We start from the raw sequence: 19418 nt of genomic DNA on the forward strand, positions 1-19418 counted from the left end.
TAAATAATGGATTTGGTTTCCATACAGAGGGGTCGGGGCTATGGAAATTGTGGCCATGGACATGAAAGTGAGCGGGATGTATATTGCCAGACAGCTCAGCTTTTCTGGCGTTTCTTTCCGCATCGAGGAGATCGGCCTGGATAATGACTTCAAAGAGGTTTACAACAAAGCTGCCAAGCTGGTCAGTTTCAGGATGTGAATGAGATCGCTGCGTCCATCACTTTTTTAATCTGAGGTGTCCAGTAACAAAGTGCAAATACTTCGTTACCTTAAGTTGATTCTCTAACTTTCACAAAATCGTTTTTTGAACAGTAGGATTTATACTTATAGTGGAATAATTATTAATACTTTTGACACCTCTATTCTCAGTTCCTGCCCTAATTCCTGTCATAAAGAGAGGAGCTTTCAGCTGATGTGTCATGTTCTTTCCACAGTGGGCCGAGGCGTTAAAAGTCTTCATGCAAGCAGCTGACGACCTGGGCCTGGTCAGCAGGAAGTCCCTGTGGGGACAGTTCTGGTCGTCCCACCAGCGCTTCTTCAAGTACCTTTGCATCGCTGCCAAAGTGCGCTGCCTGGTGGAGCTGGCTCAGAAGGAGCTGGAGGCTGGAAAGGTCAGTGCAACATCCCCCTGAATACAGAGCTTGAGTGTTTATCTGAATGCGTTAATATTTTCAGGCATGATAAAATCACTCTGCATCATAAACTTAAAGGGAAACGCCATTTTTTTTGGTTTACATTGGGCCCTTGATTTTACGTTATTACATCATGTTCTCCTCACCCATATGAGTTTTGTGTCATCTGGAGCTGTTCTGAAGGTATTCCGTTATATCCCAGTAATGTCCTCCTATGGGCAACGACTTGAAGGCACAAACTAAACTGTTCATAATTTATTCTTTATGTTACGCCAGCATTCATAACTTTCCCATAACTTTCCCCCAGACATCTGCGGTTATATTTTTTATATTTATATTTTTTTAAAACAAAGCGGCGCGTGTATGACATCATCCGCGCGCGCCGGCTACCGTTCATTAATCCTGTCCGATGAAATGCTGCTAGTTTTACTCACATGCCTGGAAGATGTCTAGTGCTACAACCACAGATGATCTATCTTTCGAAATGGATTTGAACGATTCAGATTAGCGAGCCGAATGAATAGAAGGGGTAGAGCGTAGCCGCCTGTGGCCCGCGCTGCCTTTCACAACTCCAGTCTGGCACGTGGATGATGTCATACACACTCCGCTTTGTTTAAAAAAAATATAAATGCCAAAAATATAACCGCGGATGTCTGGGGGACAGTGATCCACTTACATGTTGTGAATGCTGGCGTACCATAAAGAATAAATTATGAAGAGTTTAGTTTGTGCCTTCAAGTCGTTGCCCATAGGAAGACGTTACTTGGATATAACCTAACGGAATATCTTCAGAACAGCTCCAAGTGACACAAAACTCATATGGGTGAGTAGAACATGATGTAATAACATAAAATCAAGGGCCCAATGTAAAAAAAAAAAGAAGCATTCCCCTTTAATGTTTTATAAACATTTCCTTAAACCTGGCAAAAAGAGAAAAGAGTCTGGAAAGACTTTCTGTATTTTCACAGCAAAATAAATCATAGAAAACTAAAAAAAAATTAACATTTAAAGTATGGAAAATTTGCATAATACAACAGTCAGTCCAAATTTTTTTTATCTTTTGGTGCCAAAAGCTCCTTAAGATGGGTTAATGTTGTTCAAATATGTTACAGCTGATTTCTGTTAAAGAAAAGCTGATGAGTGTTTATTTTTGTTCCATCAGTGTATAGTTATAGGGCTTCAGTCTACCGGAGAATCACGCACCAGGGAGGTCTTGGACGAAAACGACGGCCATCTTGACCGATTTGTTTCTGCGGCAGAGTGAGTAAAAACAAAAAAAGCCATATCTAGTTTTTTCTGGCTATTTGCTTTCATTTGTTGTCGAAACCACATCAGTTTGAAATAGTAAACCTTCCTTTGTAGTACCTTTCTGAAAGTTCTGACCCAGTTTTAAAGGGTTTAGTTCCACTTCATTACTTTTTTGCATCAAACCGCCGAGCAGGCTTTTTAATTGTTTTCCTCACATATTGTGATCGCTCTCATACGGCTTGGTTTGGTGCTAAATCAAAGCAAGTTAGCTCTTTGTTTGCAATTCAACGAATGACTAATTCATGAAAAGGAAAAAAAGAAGAAGTTCTGAGTGCTCTGAAGTTGGCTGACCTGAAGCAGACATATCTGAAAGGCTGATCACATTAGATCACCCAGTCACTTCTTCATCAGCTCCTGGCAGCACCTGGCAGCTCTCATAAAGCCAAATCAGAAACGCAGGGCATTGCTGTCCTTTTACATCGATTAAAAAAGGTTTATTTTTCTTTGTTCTTATTTCCCCACCCTTTCTCTAGGGGAGTTTTCCAGTCTCTTGTAACAAAGCACTTTCCTTCAGAGAAACAAAGGAGGGAGAAGGCACCGGGGAGTAAGAGGAAAAAAGGTACGCAGCACCTTGGATCCGTTTGACACGCAAAGCTACAGCTGAGAATATAAGGAATGGGCTTCTTTTATTTATCAGATAAGGACAAGTACAGAAGAAGAAGAATAGAGTTTTTGTCGATGTTTGACTTTTCAGACGAAAGGGGAAAAAAACAAATAATGCTTCAGGAATGAAGAACATTTTACGTACATTTTTATTTCAAAAATATTATTTGTTTTAATTTAACATAAAAACTTAATTTTGATTTATCATCCATTATTATTTCAGTTTTTGACTTAATATTTAAATAAACTCATAAAAAAAAATGAAATCCCAATTTCACTACATGATGGATTTGTAATACGTGTCACACTGGACCTGATTAAGTAGTTAAAATTATAGTTTTTTTTTTTTTTTTTTGAGTAAAATCTCAAAGAACTGTTGAAACAGTTTTCTGTTCATTTTCTTTTTACTTACAGTAATAAAAACAGGCTTTCTATCTCCTTTAGTTTGGAAATGCTCCAGCTTTTATTTAAAAGTAACAGATGTTATTCCAGTTTCCAAAAAAAAAAGCAGTTAAATGATCCTTTAGCAGACCGTATCTCTTATTCCATGCTTTGATTATTTTCTAACAATAGAAGGGAGACCATGGAGACCTTTGATGAAATGAAAGTAACTGATAGTAATGATGCCGCATCATTTGAGCTTGTGAAACCTTTTACAGGGCCATATGATGGGCCATAAAATCAAGTCTCACATGGTGTGCTTCTTTACTAATACAAAAACTGGACCAACACTGAAGCAAATAATGCAAACGTTTTTGGCATTTACTTAATCATATTTAGTTACTTTAACTCAATTATTTAATGTTAGCAGGGTAGGACATTAAACAATTGTGTTAAAGTTTTAGCTATGATTAAGTAAATGCCAAAAGCGGTTGCATAATTTTTTCAGTGAACGCTCCATTTCCAACTTAACTTAGTTCAAATGCCTGTAAATCAGAAACCATAATTAGTTCACAGCAGGAATTTGCCTCTTAATGTATAGAGATGTAAATAACTGAGCATACAACATTTCAGCTAGACAACTGGAAGTGGGTCAGGCGCATTACGTTCCCTGGACCATCACCCTAATCTTTCCTTTGACAGAAGCTCTATCAGACCCAAGTCTAAACCTTCTAGCATTTTAACCTCCACCTGGTCGCCGGTGGTCGGTTTGTTATTTTTAGACCTAACAACTTAACACACAGTAAAATAACAAAACGGTTAAATTTCTACCTATATAGACATGCTAGACATCGTTAAAAAGCTTGGATTCTCCACAATCCAACCACTGAGTTTGTTTTATGGACACAATGAGCACCAAAGCACAGTTAATAAAGACATAGCAGCATTTTGAATCAGGATTTCTAAAACAGACCTTCTGCTGTATTATAAGTCCAATCTTCAATTGTTTGTTTTTCGTTTGTCCGTAGGGATCCACAGATGAAATGCGATCCATCATATTCGTAATAAAAACATTCCATGATGAAAAAAATCGCCAAATAAAGTCAGTCTTTTACCATCAGAAATGTTCCATCCTTACAGCTAATGCTAACCGCCTTGCAATCTATCATAGCTTCCACAAACATTTTGGGTTACTGTTGACTGTTTAGTCACCTTCCAGCCCTTCCCCCACCCCCGTTTAGAGATTTGTCATCAGGAGAGCCTTCGAAGCGACAATGAGGTCCCTCTCAGCTGTCGTCTTTACAAATGATTCCCCTTGTATTATGGCGCATAAAGTCCAGCTGCTATTGGTTAAATCCACATGCAATGTAGCCAATGAAATTACCTTTAAAACACGGCTAAACATGGCTAATTTTAACAGTGCAGCATGGATATACAGCTGGGCGTAAACAGCATACAGGCAGATCTGTTCCTGGGTCATTGCAACTCTGTTAGATAATTAGATGGAAAGTTATAAAAAAAAAATATATTTGCTTCATAAATATGTTGTGGCTATCAAAAGGCTCCAGAGTGATTTTTGGGGTAAAATTGTTGTGTAAAAGCAATTAGCACAATTTGGAAAAATTTGGCACATTTGGAGGGGTTTGGAGATGCTAATAACTCCTAGAGTTAAAAGTCCCATATTTCTAGAACTGTTATACCTAGAGGTCTGAAATGTTCTGCAGTTGTTTTTGACATAATGCAGAACAAAGGCGCATGCCTCAAGCATCTCACTTTTACTTTTACTTATTCGAAAAATACCTTATTATTTTCAAGAAGAAAAAAAAGATAAGTCATGTTTTAACTGCTGCGGTTTCTGCTATGTTTTAGCCACACTAATGTCATATATATTTTCAGAAACTAGAAGGTGTTAGCTTTCAAATGATGTAGCACAGATGTAATTTGGGCTTACAGTTCCTTAGTAATTTGCTTTTCTATTTGGGTTTGCAAAAAGGCGAGGATTACTTAAATTTAGGCGGATGTCGAGACAGAATACTCCATTACTAAGAAAGCCAATTGGTCTAAATTAAACCTGATAACTATTGAAACAGTCACAAGTTAATATTTTAAACTCACAAACTCAGCATGTTAAAAATCTATTTAAATCTAAAACTTAACTGGGGATTGGTGTTAAACCTTAAATATCCTCAAATCTTCCACCAGGGAAACCTCGGGGTCGCCAGCCAAAGATGCCTAAGCACACCGTGGACAGCGGTGGCATCATAAACATCTCCGATGACAGCAGCAGTGACTCTGAAGGAATGGACACCGACTCCAACTCCTCGCCAGACTCTCTGCAGGACAACGATGACGTCATCTTTGTTACCCACACTAGCTCCCAGTCAGGTAGAGCGTGTTTCCCATCTCAAAACTATAGCCTCCCATTGAGCCTGGAGTTTTTGATTCACCGTCGATCTGCCCTGTTTTTACACTCGTAGCCAGAATAGAGGAGATGAAGCAGAGTCTGCTTAATAAGATCGCTGAACTGGGGAAAGAACTACCTCTCAACACTTTGGACGTGCTCATAGACAAGTTTGGAGGACCTGATAAAGTTTCTGAGGTATGAAGTTTCACTCCTCTTCCTCCGCTGTTCCACACAGGACAAGGCTGCATTGACAGTCGGATGTTTTTTTCCAGATGACTGGACGGAAAGGCCGCGTCGTCAGACGTCTAGACGGCACCGTTCGCTATGAGTCCCGTGCAGAGCAAGGCTCCACAATTGACCAAATTAACATCAAGGAGAAGGACCGCTTCATGACTGGAGAAAAGGTCAGTAAACGGATGTTTGTTTGTTTGTTTGTTTTTTCTCTATCTGTTGAAGCAGAGATTTATCCCTGTGTAGACATCCTTTAGGATGAGCTGCATTCATATCCAAACTGTTTGTTGCAGTTGGTGGCTATCATCTCAGAGGCAGCCAGTTCAGGGATCTCCCTGCAAGCGGACAAACGAGTGAAAAACCAGAAGCGGCGGGTCCACATGACACTGGAGCTGCCTTGGAGCGCAGACAGGGCCATTCAGCAGTTCGGTACGTCAGGAAAATAAACCTCCAAGAAAACTTCCTAACCTTTGGAAGCGTCCGTTATTTAAGGAGATTTGAGGATTGATTGGGATGTACTGTGAAAGGTTTTTGCTTCTATGTTGGTCTGTTCTATAATTGGTTTTGGAGTAACTTAAAACTCATTTTATCTGTTTTTTTCTTCCAAACTTGTTCAGCTGTGTTATCGTGAAAATATAAAGGTGATTGTTATTAAGTCAGTTTAATGCTTTTACCCTAACTATACTTGTTGTTACACCTAAAATGAAGAGCAACTCTCTATGTCCATATATATATATATTTCATTTTATGTCTCTGGGTGCAGCTTTCTTTTTTGTTTGTTTTAGTTTCTCTTTAAGGTTTAAAGCTGAACTGAAGGGAACTTTTAGACAGGTTTATCTTTAGATCCGCAGTTTTTGACAATGACTTGCCTACGGGAAGAGGGGGGCCATCTTTTCAGCGCAGGGGTGTTAGCTTCCTGGGGTGGCTGAAAGTTCCTTGCTTTGAATCCCACAGACGGTCCTCAATCATCGGGTTCTCCATCCTCTGGATTTAACCCATCATTTGTTTAAAGCTGCAAATACAGATAAAGACAGTGATTGTTTGGATGATGTCATTTACAGTGCTGATATTGAAGGCAGGTTTTAGCCGATAAACATTTGACACAAGCTTGTTACTGAAAGAAATGAGAGCAGCTTTAATAATAGGTGAACTGTGAAGTTGCCGATTGAGGGATAATTAAAGTTGTTGACGTTAAAAGTCAGAAGCACGGTCTCACCTCTCCTGTCTTTCCGCAGGCCGCACTCATCGGTCCAATCAGGTCACAGCACCAGAATACATCTTCCTCATCTCAGAGTTGGCCGGGGAGAGACGTTTTGCATCTATTGTGGCCAAACGACTGGAGAGCCTGGTAAGAGAAGTACTGCTTAGAAGCGCCTGGGAAAAACCGACAGCTCTGTGGATTATTAGAATTGCCATTCTGTTTTTACTGCACCATGTGCTTCCTGTGTGTTTGGGGTCTTTGCTAGGGAATCCTTTGTTTCTTCACATTCTGGATCTTCCCCCTAAAGAAGCCCAGCAAGCAAAGCAACAGACCATGTCTGTATGATTGAAGTCTGCAGACATTTTCTATCATTATCGATGCATTTCTGCAGTAGCACTCGTCTGTTTTCATAGTGACACAGCGTGACGCTTGTTTTTGGGGAAGAGGGTAAGGAGGGGGTAGAGGGGGATGATGGTTCCAGGAAGTTGGGTTTTTTTGCCAGCTGAGCATGTGGTAAATATCTATTTAGAATAGTTTGCTCCAGATCTACTGAGCAGCATGCTAAAATCGGCCCAACCTGAGAGCTTTGCAACAAATGAACCTCAGAATAGCTGGGAAATGCGTCTAGGCAAAGGGATCCTTCACTTCCTGCCGTTCGTTTATTTTAACTGACTGCTGTTTGTCACTTGGGATCATCCCGAATAATTATTATCTTTAAACAGCTAAAGTGAAGAGCCAGTCAAGTCACATGTTTTCATGCTGTTGCTATTGATTTAAACTGCACCATATTAGAACATCATCCAATGTTGATGTTACTGGAAATATTACCTCATCTCTCTATCATCTGTCCTTTCAACACCCTTTCTGCCCTTTATTAGCCCAGCTAGTGTCATTTCTGGGTGTGGGCCTCTAAACAGCTGGCTGAATATTATGGTCTGCTGTGTGAACTCAGTACTGCCCCACATGGGCTGTATTTTAGACTTTGGAATATTTTGATTACAAGAAAAAGACTAAAATGATTAATGAAGCCAAGATCGTTTGCTATGTTTCTAATTAAAATGTCAAATGATGAATGAGAGAAGCTGGTTATAAATCTGTAATCCAGGCTGTAATCTGCAGCTCATCAACTTAATCATAAAGTAACAGAAGATGGCTTATAAGGGAGGGAAATATGCAGTACCCTTCTTTCAGCCAGCTGGCTGGCAGTGTGTATCAACAGCTGCGAAGAAGCCAATGCTCTGGAATCCCCTTAAATTTAGTGTAACTTTTTGAAACCGTCAATAAAATAATCTAATGTAAACATGTTGAAAATGTTTTTAAAAACTTCACCAGATATTTAACCTGTAGAGAAAATGAGAGAGTGATTTTAATCCAATAATAATGATAGGATTATGGTAAATAAATGGTAAATGGCCTGTACTTGTATAGCGCTTTTTCAAGTCAGAAGACTTGACCAAAGCGCTTTACACTAAATTCAGTCATTCACACACACACTCACACACTGATGGTGACAAGCTACATTGTAGCCACAGCTGCCCTGGGGCTCACTGACAGAAGCAGGGCTGCCGTACACTGGCGCTACTGGGCCCTCTGACCACCATCAGTAGACAATGCAGGTGAAGTGTCTTGCCCAAGGACACAACGACACTGAAAGTCGGAGCTGGGGCTTGAACCGTCAATCCTTCAATTTCAGGGCAAACTCCCACATCCGACACCACTGTCGCAAATGAATGCAGATTAGCAGCTAGTGAAATATAGAGGTGTCAAGTAACAAACACTTCGTTACCTTACTGAAGTAGAACTATTTATCTATCTGTACTTTACTGGAGTAATTATTTTTTTGAAAAAAATTACTTCTACTCCTTACATTTTAAAATTAGACTTGTTACTTTTGTTTCGGGCTGCGCAGTGGGTAGCACTGCCGCCTAGCAGCACGAAGGTTCAGGTTTCGATTCCCGGCCAAGGGTCTTTCTGCATGGAGTTTGCATGTTCTCGCTGTGGGTTCTCTCCGGGTACTCCGGCTTCTTCCCTCAGTCCAAAAACATGACTGTTAGATTCATTGGCTTCTCTAAATTCTCCTTAGGTGTGCATGAATGGTTGTTTGTCCAGTTTGTCTCTGTGTTGCCCTGAGATGGACTGGGGACCTGTCCTGGCTGTACCCCGCCTCTCACCCGTAGACAGCTGGAGATAGGCACCAGCAACCCTTCCGACGCCTCTTTGGATAAGCATGACGGAAATTGGATGGATGGATAATTTAGTTTAATTGAATCTCATTCTCATTATGGTATTTCAAAAAGTATTTAAAAAATAATAAAATCCAAATAATTTGTTGAATTCAGACAATTTATTTATTTGTGGATGGACTTGGTGCTGCCCCAACTTGTTCATCACATACCAAAATAAATGTTTTTTCAACATGAGAAAAAGTTAAATTTGACACTGTTATCATTAGCTATAAAACTAAGAACATTAAGCAGAAGGAAGTTATCATAACAAGTATAGAACTTGAAACATCACAGTTTTTTCCTTACTTGAATAATAAACAATACTTTTCACACCTCTGATATGTTGGTGGAGTATTGAAGCCTCTGTTGTTGAACAGTTTCTATTGCTGTTCTGTTCAGGGAGCTTTGACCCATGGGGACAGAAGAGCCACTGAAAGCAGGGACCTGAGCAAGTACAACTTTGAGAACAAGGTGGGTGTTTTTTTGTGGAGAATTTGAAAGTAATAATGCACCTTAGACAAAAAAAAAACCTTTTTATCCTAATAAGATGCTGAATAAATCAAAGTTTTTCTGTTTCTGCAGTATGGTACCAAGGCGCTGGATAAAATCACCAAATCAATCAATGGCTACATAGACAACAAGGTGCCTCCTCCCAGAGGATACCCTGGGGGCGACTCCATGTTCTTCAAAGGTCAGACTAATAACAGGCAAAGTTTTTCTCTTCCATCTGGTCTCCAGGTGTCTGATAAATAAAATATAATGGCTGCTGTTTATTGCAGATATGAAATATGGAATGATTGATGTGGGTATCATCAGTAAGGAGCCTCGCTTTGGTATCAGTACAGAGAAAGGTAAGGCAGCCCTGGAAACACTTCACCGGACATTTTGATTGGATTTGTGTTTAAGTTTAATTACAATTTTCTGCTTCTTCACCCTCAGACTGCAGCATCACCAAGTTCCTGAACCGCATCCTGGGCCTGGAGGTCCACAAGCAGAACTACCTCTTCCAGTACTTCACCGATAACTTTGACTACCTGATAGAAAAGGACAAGAAGGAGGGCAAATATGACATGGGAATCCTGGGTACGCTGCGTCTTTTATTTTCGTTCAGCAGGCTCATAGATTACTTGAATTCCTACTAATCTTCTCTCTGTTCTCCTGTGACTCTCCCAGATCTGGCTCCTGGTAACGATGAGATTTATGAGGAAAAGCAGGAAACGTTCCTGACTGCCGGAAATCCTCAAGATGGACAAGTTGTTCTTTATAAGGTAGGCACCCTAACCTTCTTATTAGTGCAGTTATAAGTCATATGAGCTAACCTGTAATGTTTGGTGTCTGTTCACCATAAAGACAGTGCAGCTCTGATGATCAGAGATTACTGCACAGTTTTTTTATTTATTTAATAAAAGATTGTCTTTTGACGTCTTCTCCTTTAAATACAGTTACATTTATAACTCTAATAAGCCACTGGAGCACCTGCACACAAACAAATTTGCAGCATTTTTAAGGCTTTCAGATTAAATTTAATCAGAACAGTTTGAGAAGAAATAAAATTGTCCAATGTAAACCACCCCCACGTATCTCAAGCAGCTACAGCTGCAGTATTAGAGATTTTATTGATGTCATTTTAGCCAGAGGTTAGACTATGATTATACAGCTTAGCTCAGGGCTGCGGAGCCCATGGAGATACCAGCATGAGGTAGTAGTAGGATAATTACTGGTATCTGCTTTTGACTGCTGGCTGCAGGCTAACCTGCGCATTTAAAATTTGGCACAGGAGTTAGATCCTGCAGAGGGAGACCAGTTTAGCAGGTTTGGAGATTCACCTGTATTTATAAAAGAGTAATCTAACAAGCCTCAGGTTTTACCTTTATTTCTCAAGGTCAGAGCACAGAGAGACGAGTCTCGATCTGTTCCTCTTCTCTTGGTTGGATCCAAAGTATTTTTGGAGATTGTTTTCACTACTTTTTTAAACATCCGAGTATTTCAAACACTTCCTGATAATATCAGGCTTCAGAAGAAAATGCTGCTCTTGGTGTGCCTAGGCGTATTTATTCAGTTCAGCCTCAAACCTAACTAAGGGGACTCTTTAGCAAATAAAAAATAAGTATTTTAATATCTTCTGACTGAAGGTTTATGTCTGCGATGTTGGAATTGGAGAGTTTTGTTTTTTTTCTGCTATCGTTCCCTAACAACTTATCTGTATTCAGATGATGTTCAGCAAAGTTTAATAAAGTAGAGTAGCTCTCTAAGCCTCCCTTAGCTTCCTGCTCACTGTGCGTTAGCAATAAATAAGGCTCTGGACAAGCAGTTTCATGTCTTATTTATGCCCCACTAAAATAAAAAGCCATGAATTAATAATAAGAACCTCCTTAAAAGTTCATAAAAGTAAAGTTTAAATTAAAACAAGTGCTTCTTTAACATCTTTGTCTGGGTGCCATCAAAGCTGCGTTTCTGTCTCTGAAAGAGTAGAACCAAATTACCATTAACCCAAATCTAATATAAAAGGTTTCTGTATTTTCTCCATCACAACTTAAAGAAGCATTTCATCCATCCATCTGCTTGGTTACACAGACTGTCTCCAGCAGTCTGTGGGTGAAAGGCGGGTTTCCCCCTGCACAGGTCGCCAGTCCATCACATGCAGGGAGACCCTAGTGCAGGAATCCAACCCAGGACTTTCTCTCTGCAAGGCGACTCTTCAAACAAAAAACACCAGAAGGCTGGGTTGTTTGTAGAGCCAGCTCCTCCTGCGTTATGCTTTATCGATCTTCGCAGACACCCCAAATTTAAATGCATGTAGATTTTTCACATCCTTCAGTAAAAGAAGGAGCTTAAATTACTTAGATAGCTCTAGTAAAGGTTTTAAAAATGTAATGAAAGTCCTTGCTGTTGTTTCATCTTTTCTGCACACACTTGACTTTTTTGTTTTCCTCCTTCAGATCAGCGTGGACAGAGGAATGCCCTGGGAGGAGGCGTACAACCGGTCGCTGAAGCTCACTGGTCCCGATGAGGGATTCTACCTTTCCCACAAGGTCGGTTCACCTGCCTCATTTCAGATTGCCATTAGAGTCTAAAGGTGTGTTTTAGATACTAAATACTGAAGCTGTGTGTGTGTGTGTGTGTCCTCTGCAGCTGCGAGGTAACAGTCCGTGTGTGCTGCTGGCTGAGCAGGGAAGAGGTAAAAACTTCAACATCTACAAGCCCAACATTGGAAAGCAGCAGCTCCCCGAGAGCCTCAACAAGCTGCAGCAACGTTACAGGAAGGTAAGAACCCACCAGAAGGGTTACTAAATACCACAGCCTCTATATTGTTTCTTGTTTGTTTGTTTGTGCTCTCATATTTCCTCTGCATTCATTCTAATAAATTGCATTTATAAAAATAATTCAGTATTTTGAACAATGTTTCTGGGAAATAGTTTTTTTTAGAAGGCGGATGTTTATAATTTGAAGTCTGCTGCCCCCTAGTGACCTCTTTCTGCTAAAGCTGTAGTTCTTCAGTCTGCAGACTTGCTGAACTTATGGCTGATCTGTTGTTTCAGGTTACTTACCTGGAGGCCAGGGAGAGCTGGGAGAACCAGTTTACCTTTTCCTTCAAGAACTGTAGCCACGCCAACTGGTAAGTAAGAAAAAAAATCCATCCCTGAGGAATAGCGACCTTGGCTTTGACAAAAAAAAGTGAGCATCGAATGTGTTGCTTAGGAATTTACTCTGTGCTCCCTGCAGGAATGGGAAGTGTAAGAAGATTGAAGAGGGCCAGGAGTGCCTGGCAGGGATGCGCCTCCGTCAGTATCACATGCTGTGTGGAGCTTTGTTGCGGGTGTGGAAGCGGGTCTCGGACGTTGTGTCTGACATCACCAGCACCAGCATTCTGCAGATCGTACGCCTCAAAACGAAGCAGCATAACAAGCAAGTCGGTTAGTACAGACGAGGATCGCTGCACCGGAGGCCTCAGCTTTAAGGCTGGTTTATACTTAGAAACCTGGTCGTTTGCGTGTGTGTCGCAGTGAATACAAATATGCCCCCGCCCCTTCCTCAGATACTCTGGTGCACCTCTCGAAATTGCAGGTGACCGCAGACGGTGCTTCAGACAGGAGGCCTCTGATTGGTCAAATTTACAACCACTCTACACTATGCACTCGTGAAGGTGGACCAGCTAGTACAGCGAGGTGCGCGAGAACGCTAGGACCCTTTTCCCACCTGGATCCCCTCTCTTTTTCGCCCTCATGTCCCTTTGTTGTCGCATAAAATTGCCCCCACTTCCTCACTGCCTCGGCCGTATCTAGTCCCACAACTAGTTCCTGATTGTCCCTCTTGCATTGTGGTGCGGAATAACATAGAGCAGACCACGGTTCAATATTGAGCATAAATCAAAAATTTCTGTGAAAAGCTCACTGCTGGTTATAACACTGCTGCAGGGTTATAGCCAGACCTTTAGTCCACTTTTAAGGAAAGAAGAAAAGCTTAGTAACTCTAACTAAAAATTAGATTTTTGAATAGAACACAGATCTAGGGGTTGCATTTCTCTACAGTTTGAAAGTTTTCTTTCACGTTTCTGTGCTATTGGACTCACTATTTCTTTTTCTGCTGGATGCAGGCATCAAGATCCCAGAGAACTGTGTGGCTCGCGTTCGTGAGGAGCTGCTGCAGATGGACACAGAGGTGAAACGGAGACGGAAAGAGAAGGAGCTGAAGGAGCTGCAGGAGCGCAAGTGGAAGCTGGAGCAGCAGGAAAATAAGCATCGTCTGGAGAACTTGTTCAGTCAGAAAGCCTTACCCAATCAGTCCCTCAGCCAGAACCTTAACCAAAACGCTCTACAGACCACCCAGCCTGTGAGCTTCTCCCAGTTACCAGAATTGACTCAGCAGAACTCCCATGGCCTGTCGCTGTTCTCTTTGCAGAATCAAAACGGCTGGTGTCCGTTCCCCAACAGCACGGTCAGCCACAGACCTCCCCAGTTTTACAACCCTACTTATTTCCAGCAGTCCAAGAACCCGCTGCCTCCACTCTGCCAGTTCGTCCCGCCTCCCAGTTTATCTTCCAAGAACCCTTTGGATGAAATCTTGGACCTGACAGTGAGCCCGCCCTCTTCGTCTCCAGACACCACCTCAGCCAACCCGGCAGCGTTTGTGGACGATTTCAACCTGGACGCTCTTCTGGCCGCCCCCGCTCCAGACACGTCGAACACCATGCAGACGGCGCCGTCTCAGCTCGATCTGCAGCACATCCTCCAGGCTCTGCAGCACACCCAGGATAACGCACAGGCCGCTGCGCCTTTATTCGACCTGCAGCCCCACCAACAGACCCAACAGGATCCACAGAAGCAGGAGCAGAACCCCACCCTGCTGGCTCATTTACAGCAGCAGGACTTAGACGATCTTTTTGAGTCTCTGTCTCCACAGATGTCCACGCAGAAAGCCAACCCTTCGTCTTCCAACTCGTCCTGTGCTTCCTCTGCGTCCTCCACCTCACCCCACTTCTCCAACCCATCGTCCTCCTCGTCCTCCTCCCTGTTCTCAAGCTCGCCCTCCAGCTTTCCAGGCTTCATCCTCCCAGCCTCAAACTCGCTGCCCAACGGCCACTGCAGCTCGGGCGCTCTGGATGTCCGCGAGGCTCTGAACAGCATGCTGCAAGCTGGCCCAGACCGCAAGTCCGTCATTCAGTACCGTCAGCAAGAATAATAGTTACAAACTACCTGGAATATGTCCTGTTTGATGGTGTTTGGTTTGTCTTTTTAAAGCAGATCGCATCGTGTTTGCTGCTGTCTAGAATCGCACCCTCAGACCTACCCCACCCTCCGTCCTCCTCGCCCCCCCCCCTCAGGGCCAATAGTCACGTCACTGCCTGTCCTGTGCTGGACCCCCCACCCCCAAAATCCCACCACAACCCCACCCCTCTTCTCCTCCTTCACCTCCTTCCTCCTGAGGTAATGGCAGACTCAGTCGTTAACTGATTTCTGCACCAAAGTGTGATCTTCGCAGAAAAAGGCAGCTGTTTTCAAACTTTTGTTTTTTAAAGGATGCAAAAAAAACCTTAAATGAAATCTGGAGCTGTCAAAAATGCTTTCATTAAGACGTGGTAATCTTTAAGGATATATTTAGTAAACGTTCTGCCGCTGATTCTGAGGTGTAATGAGCGATGTCACTGGAAGCTCTAAAATGCCTCTCGCCAACGCTGACTTTTGATTTCTCTGTTACTTTCCTCGCTTTAGAAAAACAAACAGGCGCTGCTGAGCTTCGAAACATTCAGCTGGATGACGAGAAGGAGGAAAATAGGAAGTGGTTGAGATGATTAGCCATGAAATGCCTCTGTTTTAAGCCGTTTCCTCCTCCTGCTTCTCTCCCTGCTTCTATGAACACTAGTGCGAGGAAACGAGGGTGAGGACCATCAGTCTGCTGTTGCAAACAGTGCCTTCAGAGAAAAACTTAGAAATGCAGTCTTTAATAATCCATGTAGCCTAATGTATAGATTTGTACTCCTGAGCGGTGGTTTTATCTTTAATGTATTTGTATTTAACTTTGACCCCATGAATGAGCGAGTGAGTCATCTGGTGTTTGTGTTACATTGTGCTGGTGTCGGGGGTGGAGGAACATTATTCTGGTGTCAGATTGTCTGCTTTGCTGCTCTTTGGATGAAAAATGTTAAAATAAAAGTTAAAGGAGGGTTTTAGGTATTAGAGATGTCAGCTAGTGGTAGATTTGCACACAAATATGGCGTGTTGGATGCAGAATCTCACCCAGTTTGGATTTTTCCAGGCCTCTGAGGAATGATAACACTACACCCCATCAGGTTCTCACCAGGACTGCTTGAGTAAAATGCAGCTCTGTTGCTCCATGTTTTATCCTCAGCATGTCCTTCTCGTTTTTACATCTCCCATCCTTTACCTGTGTCTGTCTCACCGTGCTCTGTTTTTAAAAAAAAAAAAAAAAAACTTCTTTTCTTTTTTTTTTTTCTCAACAGCGGATTTTAGCTCACGTCTGATGCTGATTCTGTTTCAGATTGCCGCTCTTTCGGTGCACCTCGACTCGTTTTCAGTCCATGTGTGTCTGTGGTTCTTTTTACATTTGCTTTCACTTGGCATGAGCTGGTATGAGATTATTGTGTAAAAAAAAAAAAAAGTCAACTTTAAAGCAAAAAAAAAAAAACGTTTATCCCTTATCTGCTAAAATAATAATATTTATTATGATGATAAATATAATGACCTTATCTGTTAGATTTATGTTATTCTATAAAAACAAAAAATGTAAATAAATACATTTTTTCAGCCACATGTCTGAGAATTGACCGGTAGTGAAGAGAAACAGGTGGGGGCAGCACCATGTCATTGAAAGATTTTTAAACTGCAGTGATGTCATGAGGTTAAATGTAAAAAGCTGAGTTGCAGTGAACAGCTAACAGTAACCAGCTCATGCCTCGTTTCGTGTCTTCACTTCTAGCAGATCACTAATCATCTCTTTCATGATTGGAATTAAATCCAGAAAGTTTTTGTAGCATCTGAGTAAATTCTGCCCTTTTTTGTTTATTTCTATAAAAGAAGCATGAGCTTCCATCTTTGTTAAAGCTTCTGAGATCCGCTCGTTTAGGTTCCTGTCACGTCGCCAGATGATCAACTGATCAAAAAGCAATAACCAATAGTTTGGAAAAAAAAGAAGGGCAAACGTTTACGCTCAGCAGGGCAAACCTTTGGCTGTGCTTTCATGGTATGAATCTCCTTTATTTCTGTCTTGTACGTTTGTAAAGTATAGTTTATCTCGATGAACATCACAAGTTCTTGATGTCATTGCTATTATAAAACCTATTGTTATTTATATTTAAGGGATATTTAGATTTTAGATATGTTATCTTATTATGATAGTCAGTGGTATATTACGGTCAGGGATGTTACTTGTGTTGAAGATTATTGCTATAAAAAAAAAAAAACAACAAACAAACAAAAAAAACAGATTTCATTATAACCTGCCACCAAATAAGATTGCACTGTTCTGTACTGCTGTACAGCATCTGGGTTTATTTTAACTCCCGCTTTCCTTTCCACTCGTTCGCCTTTTGTCCCAGAAATACCAAAGTGTTCCACAGACAGAAACCCTAAAGAAACTGGCTCCAACATGCAAGACCTTTAAGAAATCTCAGGAAGAAACCCAGCGTGTCGGGGCGTTGACATAATTATGTCCTTTCCCTCGGTAACAGTGATTAAACTAACGAATCTTTTTGTCTTTGTTTTGTTTTGTTTTTTCTCCTAACTCTTTGCTGTGAGTGTTGCTGTATTTATGTTGAGAACTTAATGTGATGAGTTTGTGAAACTGTTGGTGATTTTAAATGTTTATGCCATCTTAGCTCAAAGATCAAAGCCTCTCTCTGTTAAGGAATCGTACTTTTCTGTGGAAAGTTTCGTCATTTTGTTTGGTTTTTAATTCAGTCACACCTGGTTATGCTTTAGCGTATCAATAGCAAATCCTAGCCTCCCTCTCCTCCCAGAAGGTTCAAACTAACACAAAATAAAATAATCTCCTGTATTTCTCTTCAGGCACATTCCAAGATATCCGTCTGCAGAACCTTTCTTTGTTGTTTTTTTTGTTTTGGCACAAAAGCTTTACATATATGAGGGATATATATATATCTATACATCAAAATATATATATATATATATATATATATATATATATATATATCTATACATCAAAATATATATATATATATATATATATATATATATATATATATCTATACATCAAAATATATATATATATATATATATATATATAGATGGATTTACAGATATTTTATTATTTTATTTGCTTAGTTAGGCCTTTAATCGTGTATCATTTTGCACTAAGAATGGCATAATCCAGTTACTGTTTGTGTTGGCTATAATTGAGCCTGTTGTCCTAGTTCTTTATAAATGCTCTCTGTATACTGTAACCATGTTTGTTGTTCTTTCACTTTTTACATATTATGTAAATGTTATCACTCTGAAATAATTTATTCCTAACAAAGAAAAAAATGACACAAAAACATGCTACTGATTGTATGTATTTTTAAACAAAGCCTATTTTTTCTGTAAAAAAAAAAAAAAACTGTGTTCAGCACTTTTATTCTGGGTTTTTGTTTTTGTTCTCTATATATATTTATAATTTAGATCTAAATGTATATATTGTAAAATTTGTGCCTTTCAACTAATTCTTTCAGAAAAAGTTTTTCTACTCATTAAAGGAAGGACTATATGAAAACGCAATCTTAACTTTGTAAACAAATAAAATCTTCAAGATTGCTGAGGTTGAGTCTGATTTTTTTTTTTGTGAGTTGTTTTTCTGGAGTTATTTGAACTGTCATGAAGTAGTGGATTCATTTTAGGGAATTTTACCTGCATCTTGTGAGCTCCCTCTTGTGGATGAACTGGGCAACTGCATTAAAGCTGACTGAATACTAATGAATACAGAAGGACAAGCTTTATCCCAGCAAACTATACAGTTCTCCATCTGAAAGGGGAAAGTATGGTTCTACTGGAAATTGGAAAATAAAGCAAAATATCCACAGCTTAGATCTTTGAAACAATTGCCATTAATTATAGACTCCAGAAACGAGGTAGGTGTTGATATGCTTAGATCTTTGAAACAGATGCCATTATTTATAGACTCCAGAAACGAGGTAGGTGTTGATATGTGGCAATAAGAAACCCATTTTTGCAAGAGATTCTACTAAAAGTATCACAGTCTTGATTCTGTTATGTTTTACTTTGCTTCATGTTTTCTAGTTTTATTGGTTTAATTCCCATTTTGTTGTATTTTCTGGAAATATTTGAGTTTTTTATTTGTTTCCCTTTGTTGCCCTCTTGTGTTAGTCTCCTTTTCCCTCGCTTCTTCCTTTGCTGCTCTGTTGACACCTGCTCCCAATCTGCTCGTTAGTCCTCTCTTTGTTCAGTCTCCCTTAAATACACTCCTTTCAGTTAACCTTAGCTAAATTCAACTAACTCTTTATCTGGAACATTAGTCATTAATGTTGTACACATTCTAGAAATTCTGGCATTTATATTTTTTTCTCAAATTTAAATCTAGCAAACAAACTACTAGGTCAAAGTTACGTTTTGTGTGTTTTACTAAAGCAACTTGACTGATGTCACATGCTGCTTGTGTTCTTTTTTTGTGCCAATTTTAGCGAGATGGAGACTCGTTTTGGCAAAAAGACACGCGATGGGGGGGTACATGACGCTGTCGAAGACGTGCAAGAGGTTGTGGAGGAGGCTTTCGTGGAAAAGCCACAAGATTTAGAACTCGTCTCCGTTGGTCAAAAGCCTAAGAAGCAAATGAAATATTCCCCAAGGAAACTGTGTAAGTCATTTTTGGTGTACTATTTTCTCCAGAAGGGCTTGAAATTTACTCATCCCACCAGCCCAGGTAATACAAAAGTTACATTTTGCTAAAGGTTTTTAATTTGTCTG

At 40.5% G+C, this 19418-nt stretch overlaps 1 protein-coding gene across 4 annotated transcripts in view; it reads left to right on the forward strand.

Moving 5' to 3' along the window:
* Window positions 1–17585, forward strand: part of sbno2 (strawberry notch homolog 2 (Drosophila)) — an 89270-nt gene extending 71685 nt beyond the window's left edge. For all 4 annotated transcript variants that reach the window (XM_015395296.1, XM_015395297.1, XM_015395298.1 and 1 more), the window contains 19 exons: window positions 28–181; window positions 435–611; window positions 1795–1892; window positions 2414–2499; window positions 5127–5309; window positions 5402–5523; window positions 5601–5732; window positions 5853–5988; window positions 6795–6907; window positions 9385–9456; window positions 9568–9676; window positions 9765–9836; window positions 9925–10068; window positions 10159–10253; window positions 11925–12017; window positions 12118–12249; window positions 12525–12601; window positions 12709–12899; window positions 13580–17585. In XM_015395296.1, the coding sequence (XP_015250782.1) occupies window positions 28–181; window positions 435–611; window positions 1795–1892; window positions 2414–2499; window positions 5127–5309; window positions 5402–5523; window positions 5601–5732; window positions 5853–5988; window positions 6795–6907; window positions 9385–9456; window positions 9568–9676; window positions 9765–9836; window positions 9925–10068; window positions 10159–10253; window positions 11925–12017; window positions 12118–12249; window positions 12525–12601; window positions 12709–12899; window positions 13580–14664 (3271 nt within the window). In that variant the 3' untranslated portion in view covers window positions 14665–17585. The remainder of the gene's footprint in view (window positions 1–27; window positions 182–434; window positions 612–1794; window positions 1893–2413; window positions 2500–5126; window positions 5310–5401; window positions 5524–5600; window positions 5733–5852; window positions 5989–6794; window positions 6908–9384; window positions 9457–9567; window positions 9677–9764; window positions 9837–9924; window positions 10069–10158; window positions 10254–11924; window positions 12018–12117; window positions 12250–12524; window positions 12602–12708; window positions 12900–13579) is intronic.
* The last annotated feature ends 1833 nt before the right edge of the window (window positions 17586–19418 follow it).

This window comes from Cyprinodon variegatus, unplaced genomic scaffold, assembly GCF_000732505.1.
Source record: "Cyprinodon variegatus isolate N-32 unplaced genomic scaffold, C_variegatus-1.0 Scaffold735, whole genome shotgun sequence".
In the NCBI taxonomy this organism is placed as follows: domain Eukaryota; kingdom Metazoa; phylum Chordata; class Actinopteri; order Cyprinodontiformes; family Cyprinodontidae; genus Cyprinodon; species Cyprinodon variegatus.